This window comes from Sinohyriopsis cumingii, chromosome 9 (genome assembly GCF_028554795.1).
Source record: "Sinohyriopsis cumingii isolate HCF-2022 chromosome 9, ASM2855479v2, whole genome shotgun sequence".
Lineage (NCBI taxonomy): Eukaryota > Metazoa > Mollusca > Bivalvia > Unionida > Unionidae > Sinohyriopsis > Sinohyriopsis cumingii.
In genome coordinates, this window is record NC_142969.1 from 98,302,432 (window position 1) to 98,327,179 (window position 24,748).

The 24,748-nt window shown below is 41.6% G+C and overlaps 1 protein-coding gene across 1 annotated transcript in view; it reads right to left on the reverse strand.

Annotated features, from left to right (window-relative positions):
* The window catches only part of LOC149792308 (MAM and LDL-receptor class A domain-containing protein 1-like), a 46,875-nt gene extending 23,079 nt beyond the window's left edge, over positions 1–23,796 (reverse strand). The window contains exon 1 of the mRNA XM_089969556.1: positions 23,490–23,796. Coding sequence (XP_089825682.1) covers positions 23,490–23,559 — 70 coding nt within the window. The 5' untranslated portion in view covers positions 23,560–23,796. The remainder of the gene's footprint in view (positions 1–23,489) is intronic.
* Between the last annotated feature and the right edge of the window lie 952 nt (positions 23,797–24,748).

Here is a 24,748-nt window from a genome sequence, read left to right on the forward strand (position 1 = left end):
TGTTTTTATATTCATACATGTCAACGTTTGTTTTTATATTCATACATGTCAACGTCTGTTTTAAATATTTCAAAGACTGTTTTTATATTGATAGATGTCAAATTCTGTTTTAAATATTTCAAAGTCTGTTTTTATATTGATACATATGTCAACGTCTGTTTTAAATATTCCAAAGTCTGTTTTTATATTGATACGTGTCAACGTCTGTTTTTGTTGCTGATAAAGTTCAACGTTATGTTTTTATTATTGATACATTTCAACGCCGGTTTTATTAATGATGCATTCCAATGTCTAATGTATTTATTTATTGGTACATGTCAATGTCTAATGATTTATTAATGAAATTTTTCAACGTCTAATGATTTTAGTATTGATACTGTAATTTGCAATGGGGTTTCATTGCAGAGCGAATCCAACACTGGAGTGAATTCTTCCAGAAGTCACTTGTTTTCCCCTTATTTTCAAGGACTTTTCGACAACAACTGATGTCTAATGGAAGCTCCAATAACGCGCCAAGATTCTAAATAATTGTCCTCTAATCACTAAACGACTATAAATATAGCAACTTCCCATTTACATCAACTTTAAATTGCATGCCAACTTCACAACTACATGGCTTCTTCTCTTCAGATTTCCTCAACGTAGCTCCAGTACTTCACGCCGTGAAAATATAAATACAATTCAAACACCAAATACAGGAAACTATTTTCCTACTGTTTCCATGGTTCAGTCGAACCATGATTTTAAGCCTCGTTTTACATGTATCCCTCCACCATATCTACCTTCATAACAACAATTAAAGGCATCTCCGGATAATGGAACAATCCCTTCTCAATTGTTCCTTTATACAAAATGTCAGTCCCTATCACAAATAGTTCTCATGGATATAAACAGTCAATACAATTAGATTTTAATATGAACTAATTTGCTCTGTTCCCATTTATGCGGCCCTGTCCTGAACTCACTACGAACCTAACCATGATATTATGAAATCCCATCAACACTGCACTCTGTGGCGTTTGCCCCAATATATTGGCAACTTGCCCGGGCTGAGGAATATTTCCCCAACATCGACTTCCTAAATCTATAAAATAGAGACTTAAATACAAATGGCACATGCCCTAGATTTATTACAATACATTTCAAAGTCTAATGTTTTTAAAACATGTCGTTCACGTATTTTACCAGATCGAAAACCAAGCACGGATTTATAAATATGTAATGACAAATCAGATGATATTATGTCTGTGGCTCTTATACTTTTGTGCTGCCATTGATTTGTCATTACATGTTATAAATCCGTGCTTTGATCTTATATATACGTCCCCTTTTGACCTAAGTCGCGACAGCATTTTCTGAAAATCTAATGGAAAATTCCAAAATATTGTCAGCAACTTCCCTTCCAAAACATAAGGTAAAGCGTTAAACTGAATGTTTAGTAAATATCTTTGTTTTTCAAAGTTGCAAAAGTCAGGTAGACCAAAACTCTATCTACAATTGATTTTCATCATATCAGAGATATTAATTTGTCATTGATCATCTTGATATGTTATACCTGATTTTCATCATATCAGAGATATTAATTTGTCATTGATTATCTTGATATGTTGTATATCTAAATATTTTAACAGGCATAAACTGTCTCATGGACTATTGATAAAGTCATTTAGTATATAACGCATAATGAATCACCTTTAACTTGATATATCCCATTTTCCATCAAATACCATCGTACCTTCCTGATATCTTGTCCCAATAATAAAGCATGTGTGGCTTTTGGCAGACTACGCGAAAATGTATGGGAGTGCATTCTACAAAAAAGAAAATTGTCTACAAAGCCACTGTGTTGTCCCAATGTCCATAAAGTGATCATTATTAGAATTAGCTTATCAATCTGGTCTCTTACTAATTAATCATCTTATACCAGACTTAATCATTAACAGCATCATATAATCAATTAATAACTCTAATTATTCTCCTGATAACATTAAACTGCCACCAAGAGCAGTAGTGAAGTGGGATACCCTAGCGTCAATGGGAATTAGCATTACAGAACCCCTTGGGACAATCTGGCGTCAATGGAAAATTAACATGGAGAAAAATCGTGGGACAATCTAGCGTCAAGGGGAATTTAACATGGGAATAAATCGTGGGACAATCTAGCGTCAAGGGGAATTTAACATGGGAATAAATCGTGGGACTGTCTAGCGTCAAAGGGAATTGAATATGGGATTTTTTTTTTTTAAAAACATTTTTTTTAAATTTAAAAATTTAAATTTAAATTTAAAAAAAAGGGGTAGGCAATGGAAAGGCTATCTCTTTTCGAGAAATATGGCTGGCCCTGAAAAGGGCCTTTGGGTTTATGTTAATGCATTCATTAACATAAAGGACACCGCATTGGTCTTCTTCTTGTTCTTAGGCTGCGTCTCACTGTTGGCCCGTAAATTAGCACTCTTTTCAGGCATCCTTGTCTTTCAACGTAGATCCTACGTATCCACAGGCTGGTGTTTGTCCTGTGGACAACGGTCCACTTGGATCGGACATACATGAGCAAGTCTGTCCTAAACATCATGGAAGACACAAGGGTGGATGACTCAACTGTGGTCCACATCTTGAAGCGACGAGAACAGGTGAATCAATGCACTGAACTGCGCTTATTTATAGGCAGAGGTAGGATTGAAACGGATTGAGTTCATTCACCAATCCGAACACGCGTTACAAAATTCAGTCAGCCCGCATCCAATCCGAAGAGAGCAGTCTGTGACGTCACGTAGTCTATATAGATTCGCTAGCGCTTGTGTGCAGTCAATCTATGCGACAGTGATTCAACATGACGGAAACTCAGAAAACGATCCAATGGGGTGCACCAACAGGGGAGACCGCCCAAGGGAACCCGGACTTACTTTCAGAAGAGGTGAATTGGGATTTTGTGGATTTTCTCTCCTCGCAAGAATTTGTTCCGGAACCTTCGTTACCTTCTTCATTACCGCAAGTGGAGAATTTTAGACAGAGACAGAAAGAAGAATTGGAGAAATTTATACAACGACAAAAGGAAGCGGAACAAGCTTTTCTCCTACAGCAGCAAGAAGAAGAAGAGGTAAGAAAAAAACAACAGCAACAACAGCAAGAAGAAGTAGCAGCAAAGAAACAAGAGGGTGAAAATCAAACGGTCACGGTACTGTTGGACATTTTAGCGGAGTTAAGAAGTCTGAAACAAATGTATCAGACTTCTTTATTACGACCGAAGAGAATACGACCTTCCCGAGCTAAACACGTCAACCCTGTGACTAAGCCTACCGTACCACCCTTAGTGATTTCAACCCAATCATCATCAACATTACGCAGTTCAGAAGTAGGCCTTGGCCGTGGCAAAGGCATAAGGCAGTTAAAGTTGATTGCTTAAACTCACCCCTACACCATAAAGAGAAAAAGCCCCTTTTCAGGGCCACCCACATTTCTCGAAAAGAAATACAATTTCAATTTGCCAATAACTCAAAAAAAAAAAACCACCCATTTTACCCTTATAGTACTTGTCTGTGTATGAGTGCGTGAGTGTACGTTCTTATTTTAAAATCAAAACTAAAAGACTCTTACCTTATATCATTAATTTATTCTTTTATCCATTTTTTACAATCCAATTCACAATTCACAACACAACACTTTAATAAAAAGTTCATTGACTTCTTCTTTCTCCTTGTTTAGTCTCTCTGTTTTTTGAATTTCTTCACCGTCTTTTCCTCATTTTCTTCCCTTCTTCTTTTCTTCTTCTCCTGTTTCTTTGCCTCTTGTAAATAGAATTGTCTTTTTTCTTCCTCTTCTTCCTCTGAAGAATCCCTCTCTTCTTCCGAAGAATCCCTCTCTTCTTCTGAAGAATCCCTCTTTTCTTCTGACTCCTCTTGTTTCTTTTTTGGGCAATCTGGAGACCAATGTCCTTTTTCTTTACAATAATAACAGGTATCTTGACTTTTGTCTTTTTTAGTCCCTGTTTTTGTTCTTTTCTGACGGTCTGGACACTCTGAAGACCAATGCCCTTTCTTCTGACAGATATAGCAAGTATCTTGACTTTTATCTCTAAAGGAAGGAGAATAGTCCGTAGGCTGGTCTGAAGAGAATTTTCTAATGACCCCTCGCAAAGCTCTGACGAAACGTTCCATCTGGTTAGTCTCTTCCATCGTTGTGCTCGGCTTGAGAGTGAAATGAATAGTGAAAGGACAAGACACACACCCTTTTATATATGCTGGTCTGCTATGACTATAAAGTAGCTCATGGTGTTTGAACTTGAGTCATTTGACATTTTGCTTTCAAGATGAAACGATCTAATTCATTCGAGAAGAAAGAAGAAGAAGAAAGTAAGAGGCAGAAACGTGATCTATCGCCTCGTACCAGGGCTGAAATCTTGGCACAAATTCATGCCAGTGATTTTGAAGAGGACATGAGTGAACCAGAATCCGAACCCTCTAAACCAAGTTCACCACCCTTAGTCAACCCTGAAAAGTACTATTCCATTCGAGAGACGGAAAAGCGCTCCTCTAGAAAATTTAGAACCACGGCTTACAAATACACAGTGAAGTTTAAAGATTTCAAGGCTGAAGTGCCGTTAGAGAAAGCAGAAGTGTTCATCACTGAGGTGTGGGATTCTTTGCTCACTGCACTCAAGCAACAATGTCAACCCAAAGAAGACGATCGCTTGAGACTTTCCATACAACACGACGGTTTGAAATCCCCTGTTTGGATCGAGTTTAGCACCCCGGCAGAATTGACCGCTTCCAAAGTCATGGACAAGATTCAACACGTACAACAATCTAATGACCAGTTTGACATCACCGATGGAAAAGCCACACTGGACATGACCCACGTCTCTCCTCCTCAAGGGACAGGACGCAAAAAGATGTTATTGGTGGACGACCTTCGCAACACCAAAACAAGTCTCGTCCGAATTAACAACCCTCATGACCAGATGTGTTTAGCCCGTGCCATCGTGGTGGGACGAACCTATGCCAACAAGAACGACACGGTAGAATGGAAAAGAACCTGGAAAACTATTCAACAATCCGACCGAGCCAAACAACGAAACGAAGCAGAACTCCTGTTACAACAAGCTGGCCTGTCCAAAGACACACCCTGTGGCATTCCTGAGATGCAAAAATTGCAAGATGCCCTAGCTCCACGCTACACCTTGAAAGTGCACCCTCAAGAAATGCGCGGGCCTCTGTTGTTTCGAGGCCAAGAATTTAAGGACGGAAAATACATTCATGTCTATTATAACGATGGCCATTTCGATACCATTACCAGTATCACTGGATTCCTAGGATACGGTTATTATTGTGAGAAATGTGATTATGGTTATAACAATCGAGAGCAACACAAGCATTGTGGATCGAAATGCCCAGGATGTTTGGCCTCTCCACCCTGTCTGAGCGAAGAACCAGTGCCTTGTTCAACTTGTCTGCGCACGTTTGTCAGCCCTACCTGTTACCAACAACATTTGAAAACACAAGGTTCACAGAAGAAATGTGCTTGTCAACTCCTGAGATTGTGCTCTACGTGTGGACAAGGCATACTTACCAACAATGCCAAGGCACACGTATGTCGAGGAAAGAAAAAATGTCACATTTGTCACCACATCGTGGACTTGGAACACCAATGTTACGTGCAAAAATACCAACCCCCACCAGAGAAAGAGGACGGTCACAAGAAGAAAGGCAATTTCATCTTTTTCGATTTCGAATACATGCAAGAGACTGGCATTCACATCCCTAATTTCTGCGTGGCTCATCGAGCGTGCGAGAAGTGCATTCAAGAACCTATCTTCAGTCATTGCCCTCACTGCAGCAAGATTCCTGGAGGGCGTGAAAAAATCTTTCGGGGACCGAACACGTTAGCCGATTTTGCCCAATGGGTCTTAGACCCCGTCGACAAGACGTGGAGCCAAGAGGACATCAAACGTTACCGAGATTGTCATCGTCATGCCACAGTGATGGCTCACAATTTTTCCGGATACGATGGACAGTTTCTTCTCAGATACTATACGGAACAAGGCACCGAGCGTCCTAAAGTGACTTTGAACAGAGCCAAAATCATTTTCATGCAAGTGGGACAAGTACAGTTTAAAGATTCGATGAGCTATTTGGCCATGCCTTTGAGTCGAATGCCTAAAACGTTTGGAATGACAGAAATGGCTAAAGGGTACTTTCCACACTTTTTCAATACGGAAGCCAATCAACACGCCGTTCTACCCCATTTGCCTGAGGCTCACTATTACGACCCCGACAACATGCGTACCGAACAACGAGAAGCTTTCTACGCTTGGTACCAGGCTCACGCCTCGGACCCTTTCGACTTTCAGGAAGAAATGCTAAAGTATTGTCGTTCCGACGTGGACATTTTACGGCGTTGCTGTGGAAAATTTCGAGAACTGTTCATGGAACACGGAGGGGTGGATCCTTTGAAAGAAGCTTGCACCATTGCCAAAGCGTGTTCCCTAGTGTATCGACAACGATTCATGCCTGAAAACACCGTGGCTGTCATCAGCCCTCAAACGACCCACTTTGTCAAACGTCAATACTCGGTCAAAGCCCTACGTTGGTTACATTACTTGTGCGACAAGGAAGACAAGTGGATTCAGCATGCCCGCAACGGAGGGGGCGAAAAGACCATCGGAACGTATTCGGTCGATGGCTGGGACTTAGAAAACCCCAAATCGTACGAGTTTAACGGTTGCTTATTTCACGGATGTCCTGTTTGTTACCCTGACCGTGGCACTAAAAATCAGTTTTTGCAACGAACCATGGAAGACTTGTACCAGGACACTTGTCAGCGACGCCTAAAGTTAGAACAGCAAGGATACCAAGTGGTGGAAATGTGGGAACACGAGTACGATCACCGTATGAAAACCGATCCCGAGTTTAAACGCCTCGTGGAAAGTTACCAGTTCATGGACCCGCTGAACCCGAGGGATAGTTTGTACGGAGGAAGGACCAATGCCACCTGTTTGCTGTACCAAGCCGACGTGTGCAAATATTGTCGCTTTCCTGTAGGGCACCCACAATTGTTAACGGAACACATCGACCTGAAAAACATTCGACAATACGAAGGCTTGATCAAGTGTAAAGTTTTGCCTCCCACGAACCTATACCATCCCGTCTTACCTCACCATTGTCAAGGCGAACTGATGTTTCCCTTGTGCCGTACTTGTGCCGAAACGTGCAACCAAGACCAGCCTTGTCATCACAGCCAGGAAGAACGGGCCTTGACGGGAACCTGGGTCAGCGTAGAATTGTTCAAAGCTTTGGACATGGGATACCAACTGTTAGAAGTGTACGAAATTTGTCACTTTCCCAAGACACAACAATACCACAAGGGTGATCCCAGTCAGAAAGGCATTTTCGCTGACTACGTGGATGCCTTTTTGAAACTGAAGCAAGAAGCCAGCGGCTATCCTTCCTGGTGTCACACTCCCGAAGACCAAATCAAATTCAAAGAGAAATACTACGAACAAGAAGGCATCACTTTAGACCACATCGAGAAAAACGAAGGCAGGCGATCGTTTGCCAAAGTGATGTTAAATTGCTTGTGGGGTAAAATGGCACAACGACCGTGTTTACCAAAGACGGAATATTTGACAGAACCTTCCCGCTACTTCCAGATGATTCACGACAAAACCAAATACATGAAACACGTGGACGTCGTTCGAGAGAATTTGATCTTGGTCAATTACGAAGAAGATCTGGACTTTGTACAAGACGACCCTTTTGGAAATGTCATCATTGCGGCTTACGTGACAGCTCATGCTCGCTTAAAATTGTACGAAGCTTTAGAACTGTTAGAAGAACGCGTCCTGTACTTTGACACGGACAGTTGCATTTACATCCATCACCCGAGTCAACAGCACCCTGACATCGAAGGAGACCGTTTAGGAGCCTGGACAGACGAGCATCCCGACGACAAGATTCTAAATTTCGTTAGTGGCGGTCCCAAAAATTACGGCTACGAATACCGGGACAAACAAGGAGAAGTGCACACGACGTGCAAAGTGAAAGGACTGACTCTGAATTATCGTACCAGTCGAGTGGTCAACTTTGGGGTATTGAAAGAAGCCTTGCAATCGGGAGAGGATGGAAACTTTAATGTGACCACCTATCAACCGAACAAGATTGTACGTTTACCTACTCACCACATCGTCAGTCGACCCTTGGAAAAAGTCTATCAAATTGTATACCAGAAGCGAGTGCGACTTCCCAATCATTTCACCTTACCGTATGGACATGTTGGTATAAAACATTGGTTGTAAGAGGATAGTTACCAGAAAGATGACTTCGCCACAGCAAGAATCGAGTGAGAAACCCGATGAGAACTCCAAGTTCAAGCCCTACCATTTTCCAGTCTTCTTACCTGACTATTGTGATTGTGCCCGTCGATTGGACACGTTTCAGAAATGGCCTACGGATAGGGAAGGATTACCTTCTTCGCATGTTTTAGCTAGAACAGGATTTGTCTACTTGGGACCTGAGTCAGGATTGGGATACGAGGTACAGTGTTTTGCTTGCGGACTGAAGTTACGAATGGATCTATGTATCTATAAAGATTCAGCTATTCTGGAACATACTCGATGGTCCCCGCACTGCCCTTACCTTTCTATGGCCTTTCCACCCATCACACTACAGTACAATGTTGACGGTACCTTAGAGACGGTACCTTCCAGAACAAGACATAAAAAACGTAAAAAAGGAAAGATGTTCAAGCTGGAGACTGCATTGCGACTAGTATAAAAAGGGGGCTATGGTCAAGATCGATAGTTCATTGTGACTACCAAGACCGAGCAAACAACATGAATACTTTGAAAGAGACATCGTTCCAGTTTGGGGATTGTAAAAAAGTTGTATCCTCCTCTAGTGTGACTAATACTGGATGGATAAGACCCAGACATTGCGACGGAAAATGTCCGGAAGGAAACTGCGATTGTCCATGTGGTTACCATTGTAACTGCGTAACGGAGTTTGCAGACGAGTGCGATTGTGAGCCTTGCGATGGATACGATGCTGTACCTTGTGACCTGAGCGATGCCGTAAAGCATCATGGGAACTTTGTTCTCACTGCCCCTATCATGGAAAGTGATGCTGTGCGTGTCAAACCTGAGGGATGCGAAAGCGATGCCGCTCGTCTTCTTAGACATTTTACCGGGTTTAAAGGGGAATGTCGACCTTCACATTTACCTCCCTACGGATGTCATCCAGCCCTGAGCAAACTCCTGTTCATGTCACCCAACCCTCATCGAAACGAACCTGTGAAAGACGAATATTCGTTTCCTGTGCGTTTGTCGGAATACTGCGACTTTGAAAATCGTCTTCAATCGTTCAAAGGAAAATGGCCAAAGTATCTGGGAGGACCGACCCCTGAAGAATTAGCCAGAGCTGGATTTTTCTACTTGGGCGAAGGAGATAAAGTCAAGTGCTTCAGTTGCGGTGTGTCACTTCACCACTGGGAACCGCAAGATTCGGCCTACGTTGAACATGCTCGATGGTCACCGAATTGTCATTACTTACCTTTAGTGGGACCAAGACATTGAAGTAACTTCTTACCATAATAATCTGTTCATGGATACTTTACAAGAGAACATTCGTGCTTTGCCTGTGGAGTTGAGAGAACGCATTTATCGAGAGCTGGTCAAAATACAAGTGAAACGTAAAGAACAATTGCATCCGTTACGTCACCGGTGTTTGAACCACTGGTACCTTCAGGCTATACAAGGACTGATTGAGTTGAAAGTGTTCCATTGGACAGACATTGATCAACGACCTCCTGGTTATAAAAAGGAATGGTTTGGTATTGACGATTCTATCTACTACATTGTAAACGTACTGCATCGAATTCCAGAGGAAGAGTTAACGAATTACCAACATCTTTCACGCAATGTCAACTTGGTGAAAGAGGAAACTTCTGAACGAATTGTAATGTGTAGATTAGTGGTGAAACGATTTAGATTCGACAATGAATTAAAACCATGTTTGTGCAAACAGTACATTTCTTGTGTCAGACCAAACAGAATTTAGTATGACCTATTCATGGATACTTTACAAGAGAACATTCGTGCTTTGCCTGTGGAGTTGAGAGAACGCATTTACCGAGAGCTGGTCAAAATACAAGTCAAACGTAAAGAACAATTGCATCCGATACGTCACCAGATCTTTAACCACTGGTACCTGAATGGTATAAGAGAACTGATTCGTCAGAAATTCTTTCAATGGTCAGACATTGTTCAAAACTTTGAGGTCGCTAATGATCGACATGTTCATAATTATGGTTACTTCGAGATTCACCTAGTGCAACGCATTGAGGAAGACAAGTTAAAGGATTACCAACATATTTTACGTGGAATCTGCTTAGCGGAAGATGAAACACCTAAACGAACTCTGACGTTTCGGTTACAGTATGCAAGATTTAGATTCCCTACTGGAGAACGAAGATCTCTGGCTAGAAAGTACGTGTATTGCATCCAAAAAAAAGAGAATATAAAAACAGGCTGCCATGCCACGGTTTATGTCACATGTCATCCAACAGATTCCGTGGAAGGAACTCAATGACCATATTCAAACCGTGGATCATTACCATCGATTATTACAAGAACTGTATCCATTCAATTTGGGACGACAAGTGGTGTGTGTCTTAGTGACTTGTTTTTTGGGATTTCGTTTTCCAGCCGATTCTTTGTGGACTCTTTACGATCAGTACTTACCACCTCAATGGCCTTAAATGGTCACGAAAAACTCCTTTTGCTCAAAGCCTTGCGTTTTCATCTGGATACTTCTCGACCTCAACAGGAAAAAAAGATTCGTCAACTTTTAGCTACCCAAGACGTGTATGACGATGTGTGTGTAGCTTGTGACTTACATCCCCATTGGACAGATGTCCGTGCCTGGAAAGAATGGGGTTTTGAGGCTTGGACCCAAGAAGTGGCCCAGTATGCACGAGAGTTGTTCAAGGAAAAAAGTTACTTTTCAACCCATGTTAGTGACGGTGCCAGAAGAACCCGTCACCCAGGACAGGACTGTCGTGGACAGACCTGAAAGACCCTTTCGGGAGGACACTTGTGTGACCTTACCCCTACTATAGAACTGGTTAGAACATTACCCAAAACATGTTGTTGTACACACACTTGTGTTTATTCCACGTTCATCGTTATCATGTGCCTTTTATCCTTGTACTTAACCCTTTGGCTTTTATGTATTTTTGTCTTTCGTATTCATGTTTGAAAAAAAACATTCAATAAACGTGTTCTGAAAAAAGTATATAAACTCTTGTCTTGTTTGTTTTCGTGTCACAAGTGACATTTCTCACACCATGGCTACCTCTGCTGTCTCTGCTCCCTCTTCCTCTACTGTCAAAGTCATCGACGAACACTTAGATCGTGCCAGTTGGGAGGCTTTGTATCTTCGTCATCCCTTTAACATGCTCATTGCTGGACCTAGCGGTTCTGGCAAAACCGAATTCGTCAAACGTTTGATCGAACATAAACATCATTTGATCGACCGGCCCCCTCAACGGATCGTGTGGTGTTACAAAGAGTGGCAATCGGCGTACAGCCTCTTGCGAGAAAGTCAAGGCGATTCCATCGTGTTTGTGGAAGGCATTCCTAAAGAAGACGACGGCATCGTCTCTGACTCCCGTCTAACCCATTTGGTCATTTTTGACGACATGTTAGGAGAAGACGAAGAAGAAATTAAACTGTGGTTCACGCGCAAAGGGCATCACCGTAATGCCAGTGTCGTTTTCATCACCCAAAATTTGTTTCAACAAAGTAAAGCCCATCGCACCATCACTCTCAATGCGCATTACGTGGTCTTGTTTAAAAGTCCTCGAGATAAATCGCAAGTGCAAGTCTTAGCCAAACAGTTAGGAACACCTTGGCTGACTCAGGCGTACGACGATGCCACTCAAACACCACACGCCTATTTACTCGTCGATTTGAAACCTACGACCCCCGAGGATTTGCGATTTCGTACCCACTTGTTTCACCACTGGTGCCAAGATGGAGGGCCTGTCCTATACACGTCTCCGTCCTCGACTTCATTTCACTCCCCATAAAAAAAAATCTATAAAAACCTCAGACCCTTTTTCGTCTGTCTCACACAGTGTGAACATGTCGTCCCTTCAGTCGCATCTTCCCGTCAAATTGATTCGTGCCTTGTATGGCATCAGTCGAGAAAAAGATCCACAAACACGAGCTCGTGTCTTAGAAGGTTCACGGTGACGGCACGTCAAATACTCCAAGGAATCATTCAGATTCCTCATCAAACCAAACGCTTTTTCGATCGAAACAAAGTCGCTTTGGTCCAACTGGCCGATCCCCGCATCGACACTCAAACCAAAAAACAAATCATTTTGAAACCTGGAGGGAGCGGTACTCTAGGAGGGGTCATCATTCGCTCACTCTTAAGATGGGATCCTAATGCCCCCAAAGTTATCCCCAAGACAAAAGTCCAACGAAGCCCCAAGAAGAAAAAGAAAAAGACCCCAAAGAGAAGAACTTCTCCAGTGGCGGGACCCTCCTCTTACCAGACACCACCCCGGGAAAAGAAAAGAAGCCCCAAGAAAAAGAAAAGTCCACAGAAGAAAACTAGTCGCAAGAGAGGCACTTCGGCCAGGACGCAACCTTACACTCGCAAACCACGACCTGCCACAGCGGTGACTGCGTCTCCGGCAGCCTCACGTTTATCCACTTCTCCGTTGATGTCACCAGGAACTGAAGAGTACTTGGAGACGTTGATCACACCAAGAACTTCTCCGTTGATGACCCCCAAAAGAACTTCCCCAGTGGCAGGACCCTCCAATTTAGTGGCAGTGGCTGCTGCTCACAAAGTACCTTCTCCCAAAATCAAAGTCCATGAAAGATCGGGCATGTTACAAAGTTTACTGGATTTGTCCAAGCAAGAACTGGCTCGATTTAGTCCGTTACGTACCCCTGCACGACGTGTCATGCCTGTCCTCAAACTGATACGCCGTAAAGACAATCAGTGGCGACGCGTTCCAGTATAAAAAAGGCCTGTGACCGAGTAGGGTATCAGTGTTTTTAGGTGCTCCTAAAGACTCAAAGATGTCACCCTCCAGAAAACCCCAAGGAAAGAAAAGGAAAGGACTGCCACCACGTTTAGCCAAACATGGGGACCTGTTATCTGTCCTGTCCAAAGCTTCTCCACCCCTACGAAAAAAACTCATTCAAACGGCCTCCAAAGAGGTCATCGATACCGTGTGCGAATGTTGTTTGAACGTTTTGAAAGGCACGATCCCTTTGTCCAAACACCAGAAACAATGCTTAAGCAAGCATCGTCACGTTCTTCGCCAAATGGTTCGAAAAAAAATTCCCATTCGACAAAAAAAGAAGATGTTGGTCCAACGTGGAGGCATTTTACCTCTCTTGTTAGGTCCCATACTGAAAGGAGTCTTGGGAACCATGTTGGGAGGACTGGTGGGAGCAAGATAAAAAGGCCCTCGGAAGTCCCAAGATCTCAGAATTCACCCCTGACAACCCCATGGAAGGACGAAAACTAGCTTTAGTGCCTTACAAACGATGGATGGAATACCATCGGTGGCAAGAACAACGCACCCCGCATTTACCTCCCAATCCCAATTTGAGCGAGATGTCCCAGTTACAACACGAATTGCAATCCTTGATGGATCGCCAAGATTTGTCCGAAACAGAAAAATCGCAAAAGTACGGTCAACTCTTGCAACGATTGCAACTCTTTCACCAGAAAGCTTTAGACGAAACAGCTTTACCCACTTTGAAAGATTTTAAGACCTTGATGAAAAGTCCAGCACCATCACCAGTACCAGTACCAGTACCACCAGTACCAGTGGTCAAGACAGAAAAAGGAGAAGAAGAGGAAGGGTTTCAAACTCCACCAGAAAAAGTACGCAAGTTAACAACACCACCTACCTCCAGAATTGGATGGATTAAAAAGATGATGGCCACCCCTTCTTCCTCACAAGAGAAAAAGAAAGTGAAGACAGAAGTGAAGACAGAAGTGAAACAAGAACCGATATCCCCCGCTCAGACATCCTTCTCCTCTTCGACACCTATTGCTGGCCGCACACGCAAAGCATTGCAATCCAAGAAAATACCCCAAGAGAAAAAGAGTAGCATCCTCCAAGAGTGGGTGTCTTATTAACACACCAACCAACACAAAAAAATGGAAAAAGTCTTAGCCAGCATTTACTACGATCCCTCGCATCCTGCAGGTTACGCAGGAGTTCAAAAATTGTATCGTGCTGCCAAAACGCGACTGAAAAGTCTCCGTTTACCTCAAGTGCAACGATGGTTACAAGAACAAGCTACCTACACTTTACACAAACCCATTCGACGCAAGTTTGCCAGAAGTCGCACCCGAGTGGAAGGCATCGATCATCAATGGCAAGCCGATTTAGCCGATGTCTCTCATTTGGCCAGCTACAATCGTGGCTACAAATATTTGTTTTGTGTCATCGACGTCTTTTCCAAATTTTCCTGGGTCGTGCCCTTGACTTCCAAATCGAGCAGCGAGTTAGTGCGAGCCCTGCAACGGGTGTTGAAACAAAGCGGTCGTCACCCTCTTCGATGGCAAACGGACAAAGGCACCGAATTTCTGAACCAAGCTTTCCAAAAAGAATTAAAGAAACGTGACATTCATTTTTTTACCACCGAGAATCCCGAAACCAAAGCCAGCATCGTGGAACGTTTTCAACGCACTTTGAAAGAACGCATGTGGAAATATTTTACACATCACCACACTCTGAAGTACATCGACATCTTACCGCACCTGGTGCAAGCGTACAACCAATCTTACCATCGAAGCATCGGACGTGCCCCGCAAGACGTGACTCCCGAGAACGAAGTGCTGGTGTTTGAGCGTCTGTTTGGTACGTCCCCGACGAGGGCTGTCCCCAAGAAAAGTGGAGAGTTGACCGTAGGAGATTGGGTGCGCATTGGCAAAACCAAACGCACTTTCGACAAAGGTTACTTACCTAACTGGACGACCGAATTGTTTCGCGTCACTGGACGAGTGCATGGCCGTCATCCTGCCGTCTATAAATTGGAAGACATGAACGGAGAAGTACTCAAAGGAACGTTTTATTTGCCGAGTTACAACGTGTCACCAAAAAAGAAGACGACGTGTACGACATCGAAAGCATTCTCGAACGCAGAACCCGTAAAGTGGGCAAACGACGTGTCAAAGAAGTCAAAGTACGTTGGAAAGGATATCCACCCAGTTTCGATTCTTGGATCGACGCTTCGCAAGTCATCGACTATAAAAGGAAGAAGTGACCATCATGCCCTTTCACACAGCAGACGCAGCTACGTCGACCACTCCTTCTTCACCCAGTTCTTCTGTGCAAGATTTACAAAAACAACCCTTGTGGGTGTGGTGTGGAGAACGTGTGCCTAAAACGCAAATCGTCTTTTTCTGCCAAATCTTCGTGGTGTATTGTGTCATCGGGGCAGCCATTGCCAATTTGAGTTTGCAACAAGGAGACAAACAATTGTGGACCATTTTATTGAGCAGTTGCATCGGTTACCTACTTCCTAATCCCTCTCTGAAATTCTCCTCGAACGGGAACGTTGTGTCCAGTGCCAGTGTCAGTGCCAGTCACCAGTCCAACCACAATCAGAACCCCATTTTGGGCGGAGACACGCCTCTGACGTCCAGTAATATCCCCTCGGACAGCCACAGAACTCTAGAATTATGAGTCACCAAAACCAATTTTACTTGACCTTACCCAGTGACAGTTCCATGGAGGTGTTTCCCAATAACACGTTGTGCTGTTACACGGACAAATTACCTCAAGCCATCCCCTTAGATCACGAAGCCCATTGGGAAATGGCTTTGGTAGAAATGATTCACCCGACCCAAGTCCTCAATGTCCTTCCCAATCAAAATTTTTTTACGGTGCAAGTTCATGACGAGCAAGTGCAACAGTGGATGGATACCCATAGCAAATATGACAAGAAAACCCGTAACAAAGAAAATTCAAACTGGACCGACTATCACTTGTTCATTCCCCCAGGTTATTATTTTAGTGGTCAACATTTGGTCAACACCATAGCCACAGGTTTAATGGTGTGTTTCTGAAAGCTTTGGAAAGTACCAAAAAAAGTGTCACCCTGGAGTACCACAAAACAGCTCGTCGCTTCCTGATAAAATTTCCTAAGGGGTCTAAAATAATATCTTTCTTATTTTGTCCTGAATTGTTTGACATGTTGGGCGGTGACATGAACCTGAAGAAGATAGTAGAACAACAAAAAGGCGAATTACTAGTCATTTCTGACAACGATACTTTTGCCAAGTATTTTCGTACCCCGGTAGAACTGAACCAAGGACTGAATTTGATGTTCGTGTACTCCGATGTGGTGGAGTATAACGTGGTGGGACACACCTCTGTGCCGTTACTGCGTGTCATTCCTTTCAAAGTGGATTCTGCCGCGAACGCTGACGAGGAAGGTGGAAACACTTACCACGTCCACCGCGAATTTGTCCATCCTCACTATTTGCCTGTCAGCAAGTCGTATTTGGACACGGTCAACATTACTATAAAAGGAGATTTGGGACAAAATATTCCATTCACCAAAGGAAAAGTCACGGTGAAACTCCATTTTCGAAAACGGTTCTCTCACGACCACTAAGTAAGTCATGTATCCAGTGTACCGAGGGGTGGCTCGACAGCGAGGACACTGTTTAGGAGATATGTTAAAATCGGCCTTTCGTTCGGTGGCCCCGGTGTTGAAACCGATGGTGACACGCGGATTGCACGCCTTGAAAGATGCGGCACTGACGCAAGGCAAAGAATTTCTCCAAAATGTCATCATCGACAAACAAAACCCTAAAGAAGCCTTCATGAGGGCAGGCAAAAATGTCTTGCTGCAAACGGGTAAAGACATTTTAGGCCGACGAGACACACCTATAAATGCCCTGCACGCTACCGAGTCAGGCATTCAGCAAGGACAAGGCAGAAAGAGACGACGAAGAAAACACCCTTTCACCAGACTTCAAGCGAGAAAGGCCAAGAAAAGAAGAACCGTTCGAGACTTAGACGTTTTCGATTATTGAGACACAGCAACAAAAAAAAATGATGCACCGAGAGTCATGTGCTTGTTCCAAGACGGAACTGGATCTGTTTGCCATGCCCCCCACCATGATGACGATGCAAGAATCCCAGTGGGTGGAATTTCACCCGGTCTCCTCATTGACCGATTCCGCTCCCATCGAGTTTGAAATCAAAGGACAGCCCGAAGATTACATCGATCTGAATAGCAGTTACTTGTACTTGAAAGTGAAAGTGATGGAAGGAACACCTCCCACTAACATAGACGCTGATGAAGCAGTAGCTCCCGTCAACAATTTCATGCATTCCTTGTTCAGCGAAGTGGACTTGTACTTGAATAACAAACTGGTCAGCAGCAGCATGGATACTTACCCTTATCGAACGTACCTGGAAAATCTCTTGACGTACGGAAAAGAAGCCAAGAATACTCATCTGGATGCTTGCGTGGTATGGAAACCTGACCAAGCGACTAAGTTCAACGGCATTCCACTTGCTGGGGATGCTTCAAATCCAACGGGATTTGTAGAACGACAAAAGAAAATTGCTGCAAGTCGTAGTTTAGAACTGATGGATCGTTGCATTTGGACATGTGGTTACAAGAAAAGTATTTGCTGAACGGGGTGGATGTCCGCCTGAGACTGAATCGCAGTAGTGCTGCTTTCCATTTGATGGCTGCTGCTGATGCAACTTACAAAGCCATCATCCAAGAAGCCAGACTCTACGTGCGTCGTGTGGAAGTGTTACCTAAAGTAGATAACGACATCAGTCAGACATTGAGCAGAACAACCGCCAAGTATCCGATACGACGCGTAGAAGTGAAAACGTTCACCATTCCTGCTGGACAGCGATCCATGATCGAAGATCATCTGTTCCAAGGACAGTTACCCAAACGTTTGATTGTTGGTATCGTCAAGAATTCAGCTTTTTTCAATGGTGTCTACAACGAAAATCCTTTTGAGTTTAAGCATTACAATGTGTCCAAGATCGAAGTCAGTCGCGATGGCAAGACCTTGTGTACCCGACCTTTCGAGCCTAACTTTGGTGCAGCAAAGAATTATTTGAGATCGTACTTGTCCCTGTACGAAGCTACCGGACAGTTAGGAACCAACACCAGTCACGGCATTACGTACGACGATTATGCAGGAGGCTATGCTTTGTGGGCTTTCGATTTCACTCCAGACCAAGGCAGCGACGAGGGACATTTCCACCCTATAAAATCAGGCCAGATTCGTGTGGAAATTCAGTTTGCGAGTCCACTGGATGCAGGGAACACAGTGAACGTCATCCTGTATGCCGAATTCGATAATACCATAGAAATCAACAGTTTGAGAGAAGTCATTCTAGATTACTAGAAACCATGGAAGACTGTTATCCCTCTTTACCTAGTGGAGAAACTTTGGACATGAAATGTAAGGAGACTGTGGAAGAAGAAGAAGTGATCATGATGAAGTCAAGATGGCCAGAACAAGAAGCCCATTTAGTCTCCTGTTTTGCCAAACACTTGGTCGATAAAATGACGGAATTGATCAAGAAAAATTGCTATGGATGTCAAAACGATCATCCCAGTCAAATTCAACACGATAAATGCCTGATGTTAAGTCAAGAAGAAAAATTGGACGAGTATCTGGACGAAGCTTGGAGTCTCATCTCGAACAAAGACGTGTTGCACCAGTGGTATAAAGACTTGCGTGAACATTCTTGTCCACCATTAACCACTCAAGAGATCCATCGTATCGAAGCTCTCCTGAATCAGAGTGAGGAAACAAAACGAATAACCGTTTATTCGTCAGACATTTTCAAGCAAAAAGTCAGGATCGAATTGACGACTTATTATTACCTGTGAAGAAGAAGAAAAAACATGGATACCTGGGAACTTTATTACCTTTTGAACCACAGTTCGTATACGGCTTCTTGGAATCCTGTCGTCTGTGCTAAAGATGAACTTCCTCATCGCAAACCTAAAGACCATCAAGCTTACGTGATCAACACGGACGACAGTCATCTCCCAGGAACCCACTGGGTAGCCGTTTACTTTCCTCAAGAAGGATGTGTGGAATATTTCGATTCGTACGGATTGCCCCCTTTGGAAGACGATATCATTGACTTTATGAGAAGAAATGCTCAAACCACCCGATTCAATAATGTGAAATTACAAGACACAGATTCCTTGGTGTGTGGACAGTACTGTGTGTATTTTCTGCATCATCGCAGCCTGGACTATTCCTTAGAACATTTAGTGACTCATTTTGATGCTCGTTCTTCTTCAAGAAATGATGTGAAAGTAGATCGATGGTTTTGTGACCATTATGCTTATCTTTTGTCTCAAGCTAGGAAACGTAGTGTCCATCAATGGCCTAATGATTTCCAACAGTGGAAATCACAATTTCATTCACAACGTTGTCAGCCCTGTTTAAAGTAGATGGTAAATTGAGAAAAAAGTTTGTGGTTTGAAAAAAATTGTTTGATGTTATAGTGTTGGATTATTGTTAAAAATGTTAGAGTTGTTGTTGTTTAGTGTTAAGTGATTTTTGAATAAAAAATGTTGTGTTTTGAAAAAAATGCCTTTGTGGTTTGTTTAGCTATAAGAATGTTGGATTGATGCTCTTTCATTTCTTACTATCCCTCTCATGACACTCACTGAACGTTGCGACTAGAAAACCATGTGGGGATGTTTTCCTTCACGTCCGCGCTTTGACTTTAAGAACCGGGGTTGTTTCCAGTCTAACCATCCATTGTCGACTCATCCTCCTAAGAAGATCTGCTCCAAACTAGCTAAGCTCAACGAAGCCTACGTGAATCTGCATAGGGTCAGACACAGTCTGATATCGAAGCCAGAAGAAATAGAGAATGTGAGAACAAAGCAAACAAAAAAACAGCCCTTTTCAGGGCTACCCCAATACTCTAGAAAAGAATTAACGATCAATTTGCCAATGTGTGTAGGTAGAGTAGTGTGAAAATAAACACTAACTCTTTTATAAAAAATGTGAGGGTATGTGTTTGTGTGTTTGTGTTTGTAAGTGATAAAGTAGGTTGGTGTGGATAGTAGATTAAAATTATGTCTTTTTTGGTGTTTGAGGTATATATTTGGGGTTAGATTGGATTGCTTTGCTTATGTGGATAGTCTATTGAAGTGATTTATAAAAAATTTTACAATAGTGATGGGTAGCATAAAAAAGTGAGTGAGTATTTCTTTTAGGTCCGCGCGTTGTTGTTGTTTCTTGGTCATGATCTAGGTAAGATGAATTTTATGTTTTTTAGGGGATGTTTTCCTTCACGTCCGCGCTTTCAGTATAAATTGAAACTCGTTCGGCATTCCAGCTACCCTTGTTGATTGATCAACACCAAAAAATGAACACGAGACTGGAGAAACTGTTGGAACTTCATGTGCATCTGGAATATGCCAGGCGCATATTAAATGAACTGGCCGCGGAAGCCATTGTCGAGGAGGGAAGGATAAGAGAGGAGGAAAGAAGAAACAAAGAAGAGGAGGAGAGAAGATATAAAGAAGAAGAGGAAAGAAGATACAAAGAGGAGGAGAGAAGATACAAAGAAGAGGAGGAGGAAAAGGAGAGAAGAAAAAATTTCAGAATCCCAGAGAGCGAAAATTGGGATTCTGAAGCGACATATCCTGCCTCTGCTCTCTCCCCCCAAAAGGTAAAAAGTAACTGGGGGATAAGATGTGTATGTGGCGCCAGGCCTGGAAGGTGCCACCATTAACCAGGTGTCCATGAAGTTCCAAACAAAACAGCCCTTTTAAGGGCTACCCAATACTCTAGAAAAGAAATAACGATCTATTTGCCAATGTGTGTAGGTAGAGTAGTGTGAATATAAACACTAACTCTTTATTAATAGTGGAAGTGTATGTGTTTGTGTGTTTGTGTTTGTAAATGTTGAAGTAAGTTTGTGTGTTTGTGTTTGTAAATGCTGAAGTAAGTTTGTGCGAATAGTAGATTATGGGTTTATTATAGTTGTGGTATAGTTGTGGTTATATTATATGAAATGAGAAAGTAGGGGGATGTTTTCCTTCACGTACGCGCGATGTTAGGTCATGATCTAGGTAAGATGAATTTTATGTTTTTAGGGGATGTTTTCCTTCACGTCCGCGCTTTCACTATAAGAACCCACAGTGTTCGTTGTTCAAACCATTCTGCAAAGAATAAAAAGAAGATGGCGTCAAACCAAATGGACAAAATACAAACCTTGCAAGACGTTTTAGACAACTTAGGAATAATGGAACAGATGCTAATAAGACTCGTTGAAGACCATTATTCCTATAGTCCCCATCGTGTAAAGATGGAAATTAATAACTTAAGAAAAGCAAAGGACAAGATTAGTGGTGTCATGAAAGAGATAAAGGAGGAGAAGGAGGATGAAGAGGAAAGAATAAGAATACGCAAATGGAACGAAAAAATTGAAAAAGAAGAAGAAAATGAAAAGAGGAAGAAAGAAGAGGAGGAAGAGAAGAAAGAAGAGGAGGAGAAGAAAAAAAAGAAAGGGAAGAAGAGTGTAGGAGATAAAATAAGAACTTGGTGGAGAAAAAGAAGAAATTAGAAGAAGAAGAAGAAAACCCAAAGGCCCTTTTCAGGGCCCCCCATATTTCTCGAAAAGAGATAGCCTTTCCATTGCCTACCCCTTTTTTAAATTTAAATTTAAATTTTTAAATTTAAAAAAAAAATTTTTTTTAAAAAAAAAATCCCATATTCAATTCCCCTTGACGCTAGACAGTCCCACGATTTATTCCCATGTTAAATTCCCCTTGACGCTAGATTGTCCCACGATTTATTCCCATGTTAAATTCCCCTTGACGCTAGATTGTCCCACGATTTTTCTCCATGTTAATTTTCCATTGACGCCAGATTGTCCCAAGGGGTTCTGTAATGCTAATTCCCATTGACGCTAGGGTATCCCACTTCACTACTAAGAGCCAATCCTAGTGCACTGTTGTCGTGAGCTGGATCAAGTTCCTAGTTTGCGTGCAAACATTTAATTCTTTCAAAATATCGCACAACGTGAAAGTGCTTTTGAAATAACAACTACCAAAGGATTTCTTTCGGCAAATCTGAGTCTGACTTGCAACAGAGTATGAACCATTTTTGACAATGTTGGTCTCAACAGTATCAAGAAGGCAGGGGTGATGCACCAACCTGCACCAATAAATCACAGTAAATGGCCACACACACACACAAATCGGGAGTGAAGAAGTTCTCGGCAGCAAACTGACACGTGCAGTCAACGTAGATGATGAAATCAACGCCTGAATTGCTAAAGCATTGGTGGCTTTTGGCATGTATGGGAGTGCATTCTGCAAAACAAAATCGTCTACAAAGCCATTGTGTTGCCAACCCTGCTGCATGCTTGAGAAACCTAGATAGTGTAAAAATCGCTTTCATTGATCAACCTCGGTCGGGGATTCCTAGTGCTTAGAAAACACATTTATCTAATTTAGATTATGGTATGGGTGAATTTTGGGGTGAAAATTTCGAAGACTATGGCTCAAAGTAAATATTTATTTGTGATTTTCTCTATCTTTGATTCCATGAATTTCATAGTTAATGGATTTAGAAGAAGGTCATAGTAGTTTAGAGAAAATATTAATTTTATATTTTCAAAACTGTAAACCAAACTAGAAATGTATATCGCTGGGTAGATCGTCTAGGTTAGTTGTTGTCTTGCTTAGATGGATAATAAATGTATGACTGTTTTGAAATATTAAAAATCTGTATGATGTTATTTCATTACTATAGCTTAAACTTAAACCAATGTGTGTGTGTGTGTGTGTGTGTGTGTGTCTGTATGTGTGTATGTATGTATATATATATATATATATATATATATATATATATATATATATATATATATATATACCCTTTCAAGGATACATTCATCACAGTTATGTACATTCAAAACCATCTAGGACAAATTTTATTTTCAGCCGTATTAAGTAAATCTGATGAATGCTGATGTTTTCTATTCATTTATTTTTTTTAATTTCACACTTACCTCTAAAATGAAGCTTTTAATTTCATTCAAAAGATAATATTTAAATGGAAATGAGGAAGAATATTGACTGAAGTTACGACATATATCGATCAATTGATTAATTGCCCAATTATTGTATTGTTTATTTGGACAATGACTTTTTAATTGAACTCGAGTCATAAAATGTCAATTTTACCAATGAAGCCAAAGATGGCAATTTATCTGCACTGATATAAACAAAATAAAAAGGTATATTTACTAGCTATTTACCAGAGAGAGAGAGAGACAGACGGAGAGAGGAGGGATTATGGTGGTGGTTGTGGTGGTAGTTTATAATAGGATATGCGCAATAACAAAATAGGCAATCTCTAATACCTTATAGGGCAACCTTGAGTCTAGAGTTTCCAAAAAGAATATACTATGAAATTTAGAAATACCTGAAAGTCCGTAGCATATGAATGATCCAAAGGATGCACAGAAAAGGTAAATCCTCATCCCGTTTTTCATCGTCTCTGTTCCTACGTATGTGACAAAAACTATGTATATGCCGTTGTGATTCAAAGGAAGGTACTGATATATTCAAACAAGCTGTATACTCGTGCATTGTTCACAGTACCTCACCTTTATATCCTCCAGGTTTATTTATCATCAATGGTTGAATCATGCTGTACTTTGTGATACGATTCAGTTTGGCCGTTTAAGAATGCTACAGATTTTAATCAGGAGGTAACTATAACAACTCAGTGCGTGATCAGTCAAATGTATCCCATCTGTTCAGTAAACACTCAAGCAGGAAACTTCACTACTTGTAGATAGATGACCCATTTACTATCGATCTTAATTAGGTATCGATACTTTTGACAGGAATACGACATATATACAACAAAACTAAAACCAAATATAGATCTTTCTAATGCAATTACAAATTAAAGATAGTAAGTTTTACTCGCGAAAAACGACAGGTAAAGATCACACTGGAAAACTCTCTCTCTCTCTCTCTCTCTCTCTCTCTCTCTCTCTCTCTCTCGTAATTGATAGTGCAACTGATGATCGTTTGGCGTGAAGAACGCGTAAAAATTACAAAAGAGTACTATAAAATAGTATCATAAATAATGGTGGAAAAGTGCAATGTATATAATTTATATGGCAATAGAAATATTGCATCAGCTTATCATGAAATTAAAATTGTCGGTATCACGTCATAGTGTGTGTTTATTTACAATTTTGCTTGTTTATGCTACATTTATTGGGAGGTAACATGCATACAGAATATTTTTGCAAATTGTTTTCAAACACAAAAGCATATATTATGCAACATTTCAAAAACCATACATATTTACCGTGTACCTTTAGTAATATTAACTTTGATATAAACAGAAACAACTTTAAGCAGTTCAGTACGATAAAATAAATTAAACACAGGATAATTGTAGACGCACACATTTTCATACGGCTAAATTTCCATTAATACTTGAACATATGGTACTTTTTTATTGTGGTCAGTCAACAATGATTTAACAACATTATACAAACAAATTATGGAAAATAATGTTCAAGTTAATATAGGACATGGTGACACCGTTGATAACTCCAATTCTACTCCTTTATAATTTAAAATATCATCAGGTAATGAAGTAATGGAGTGGATATAGTTATGATTTGGCATCCAAATATTTCAAAATTCTTCAAACATATC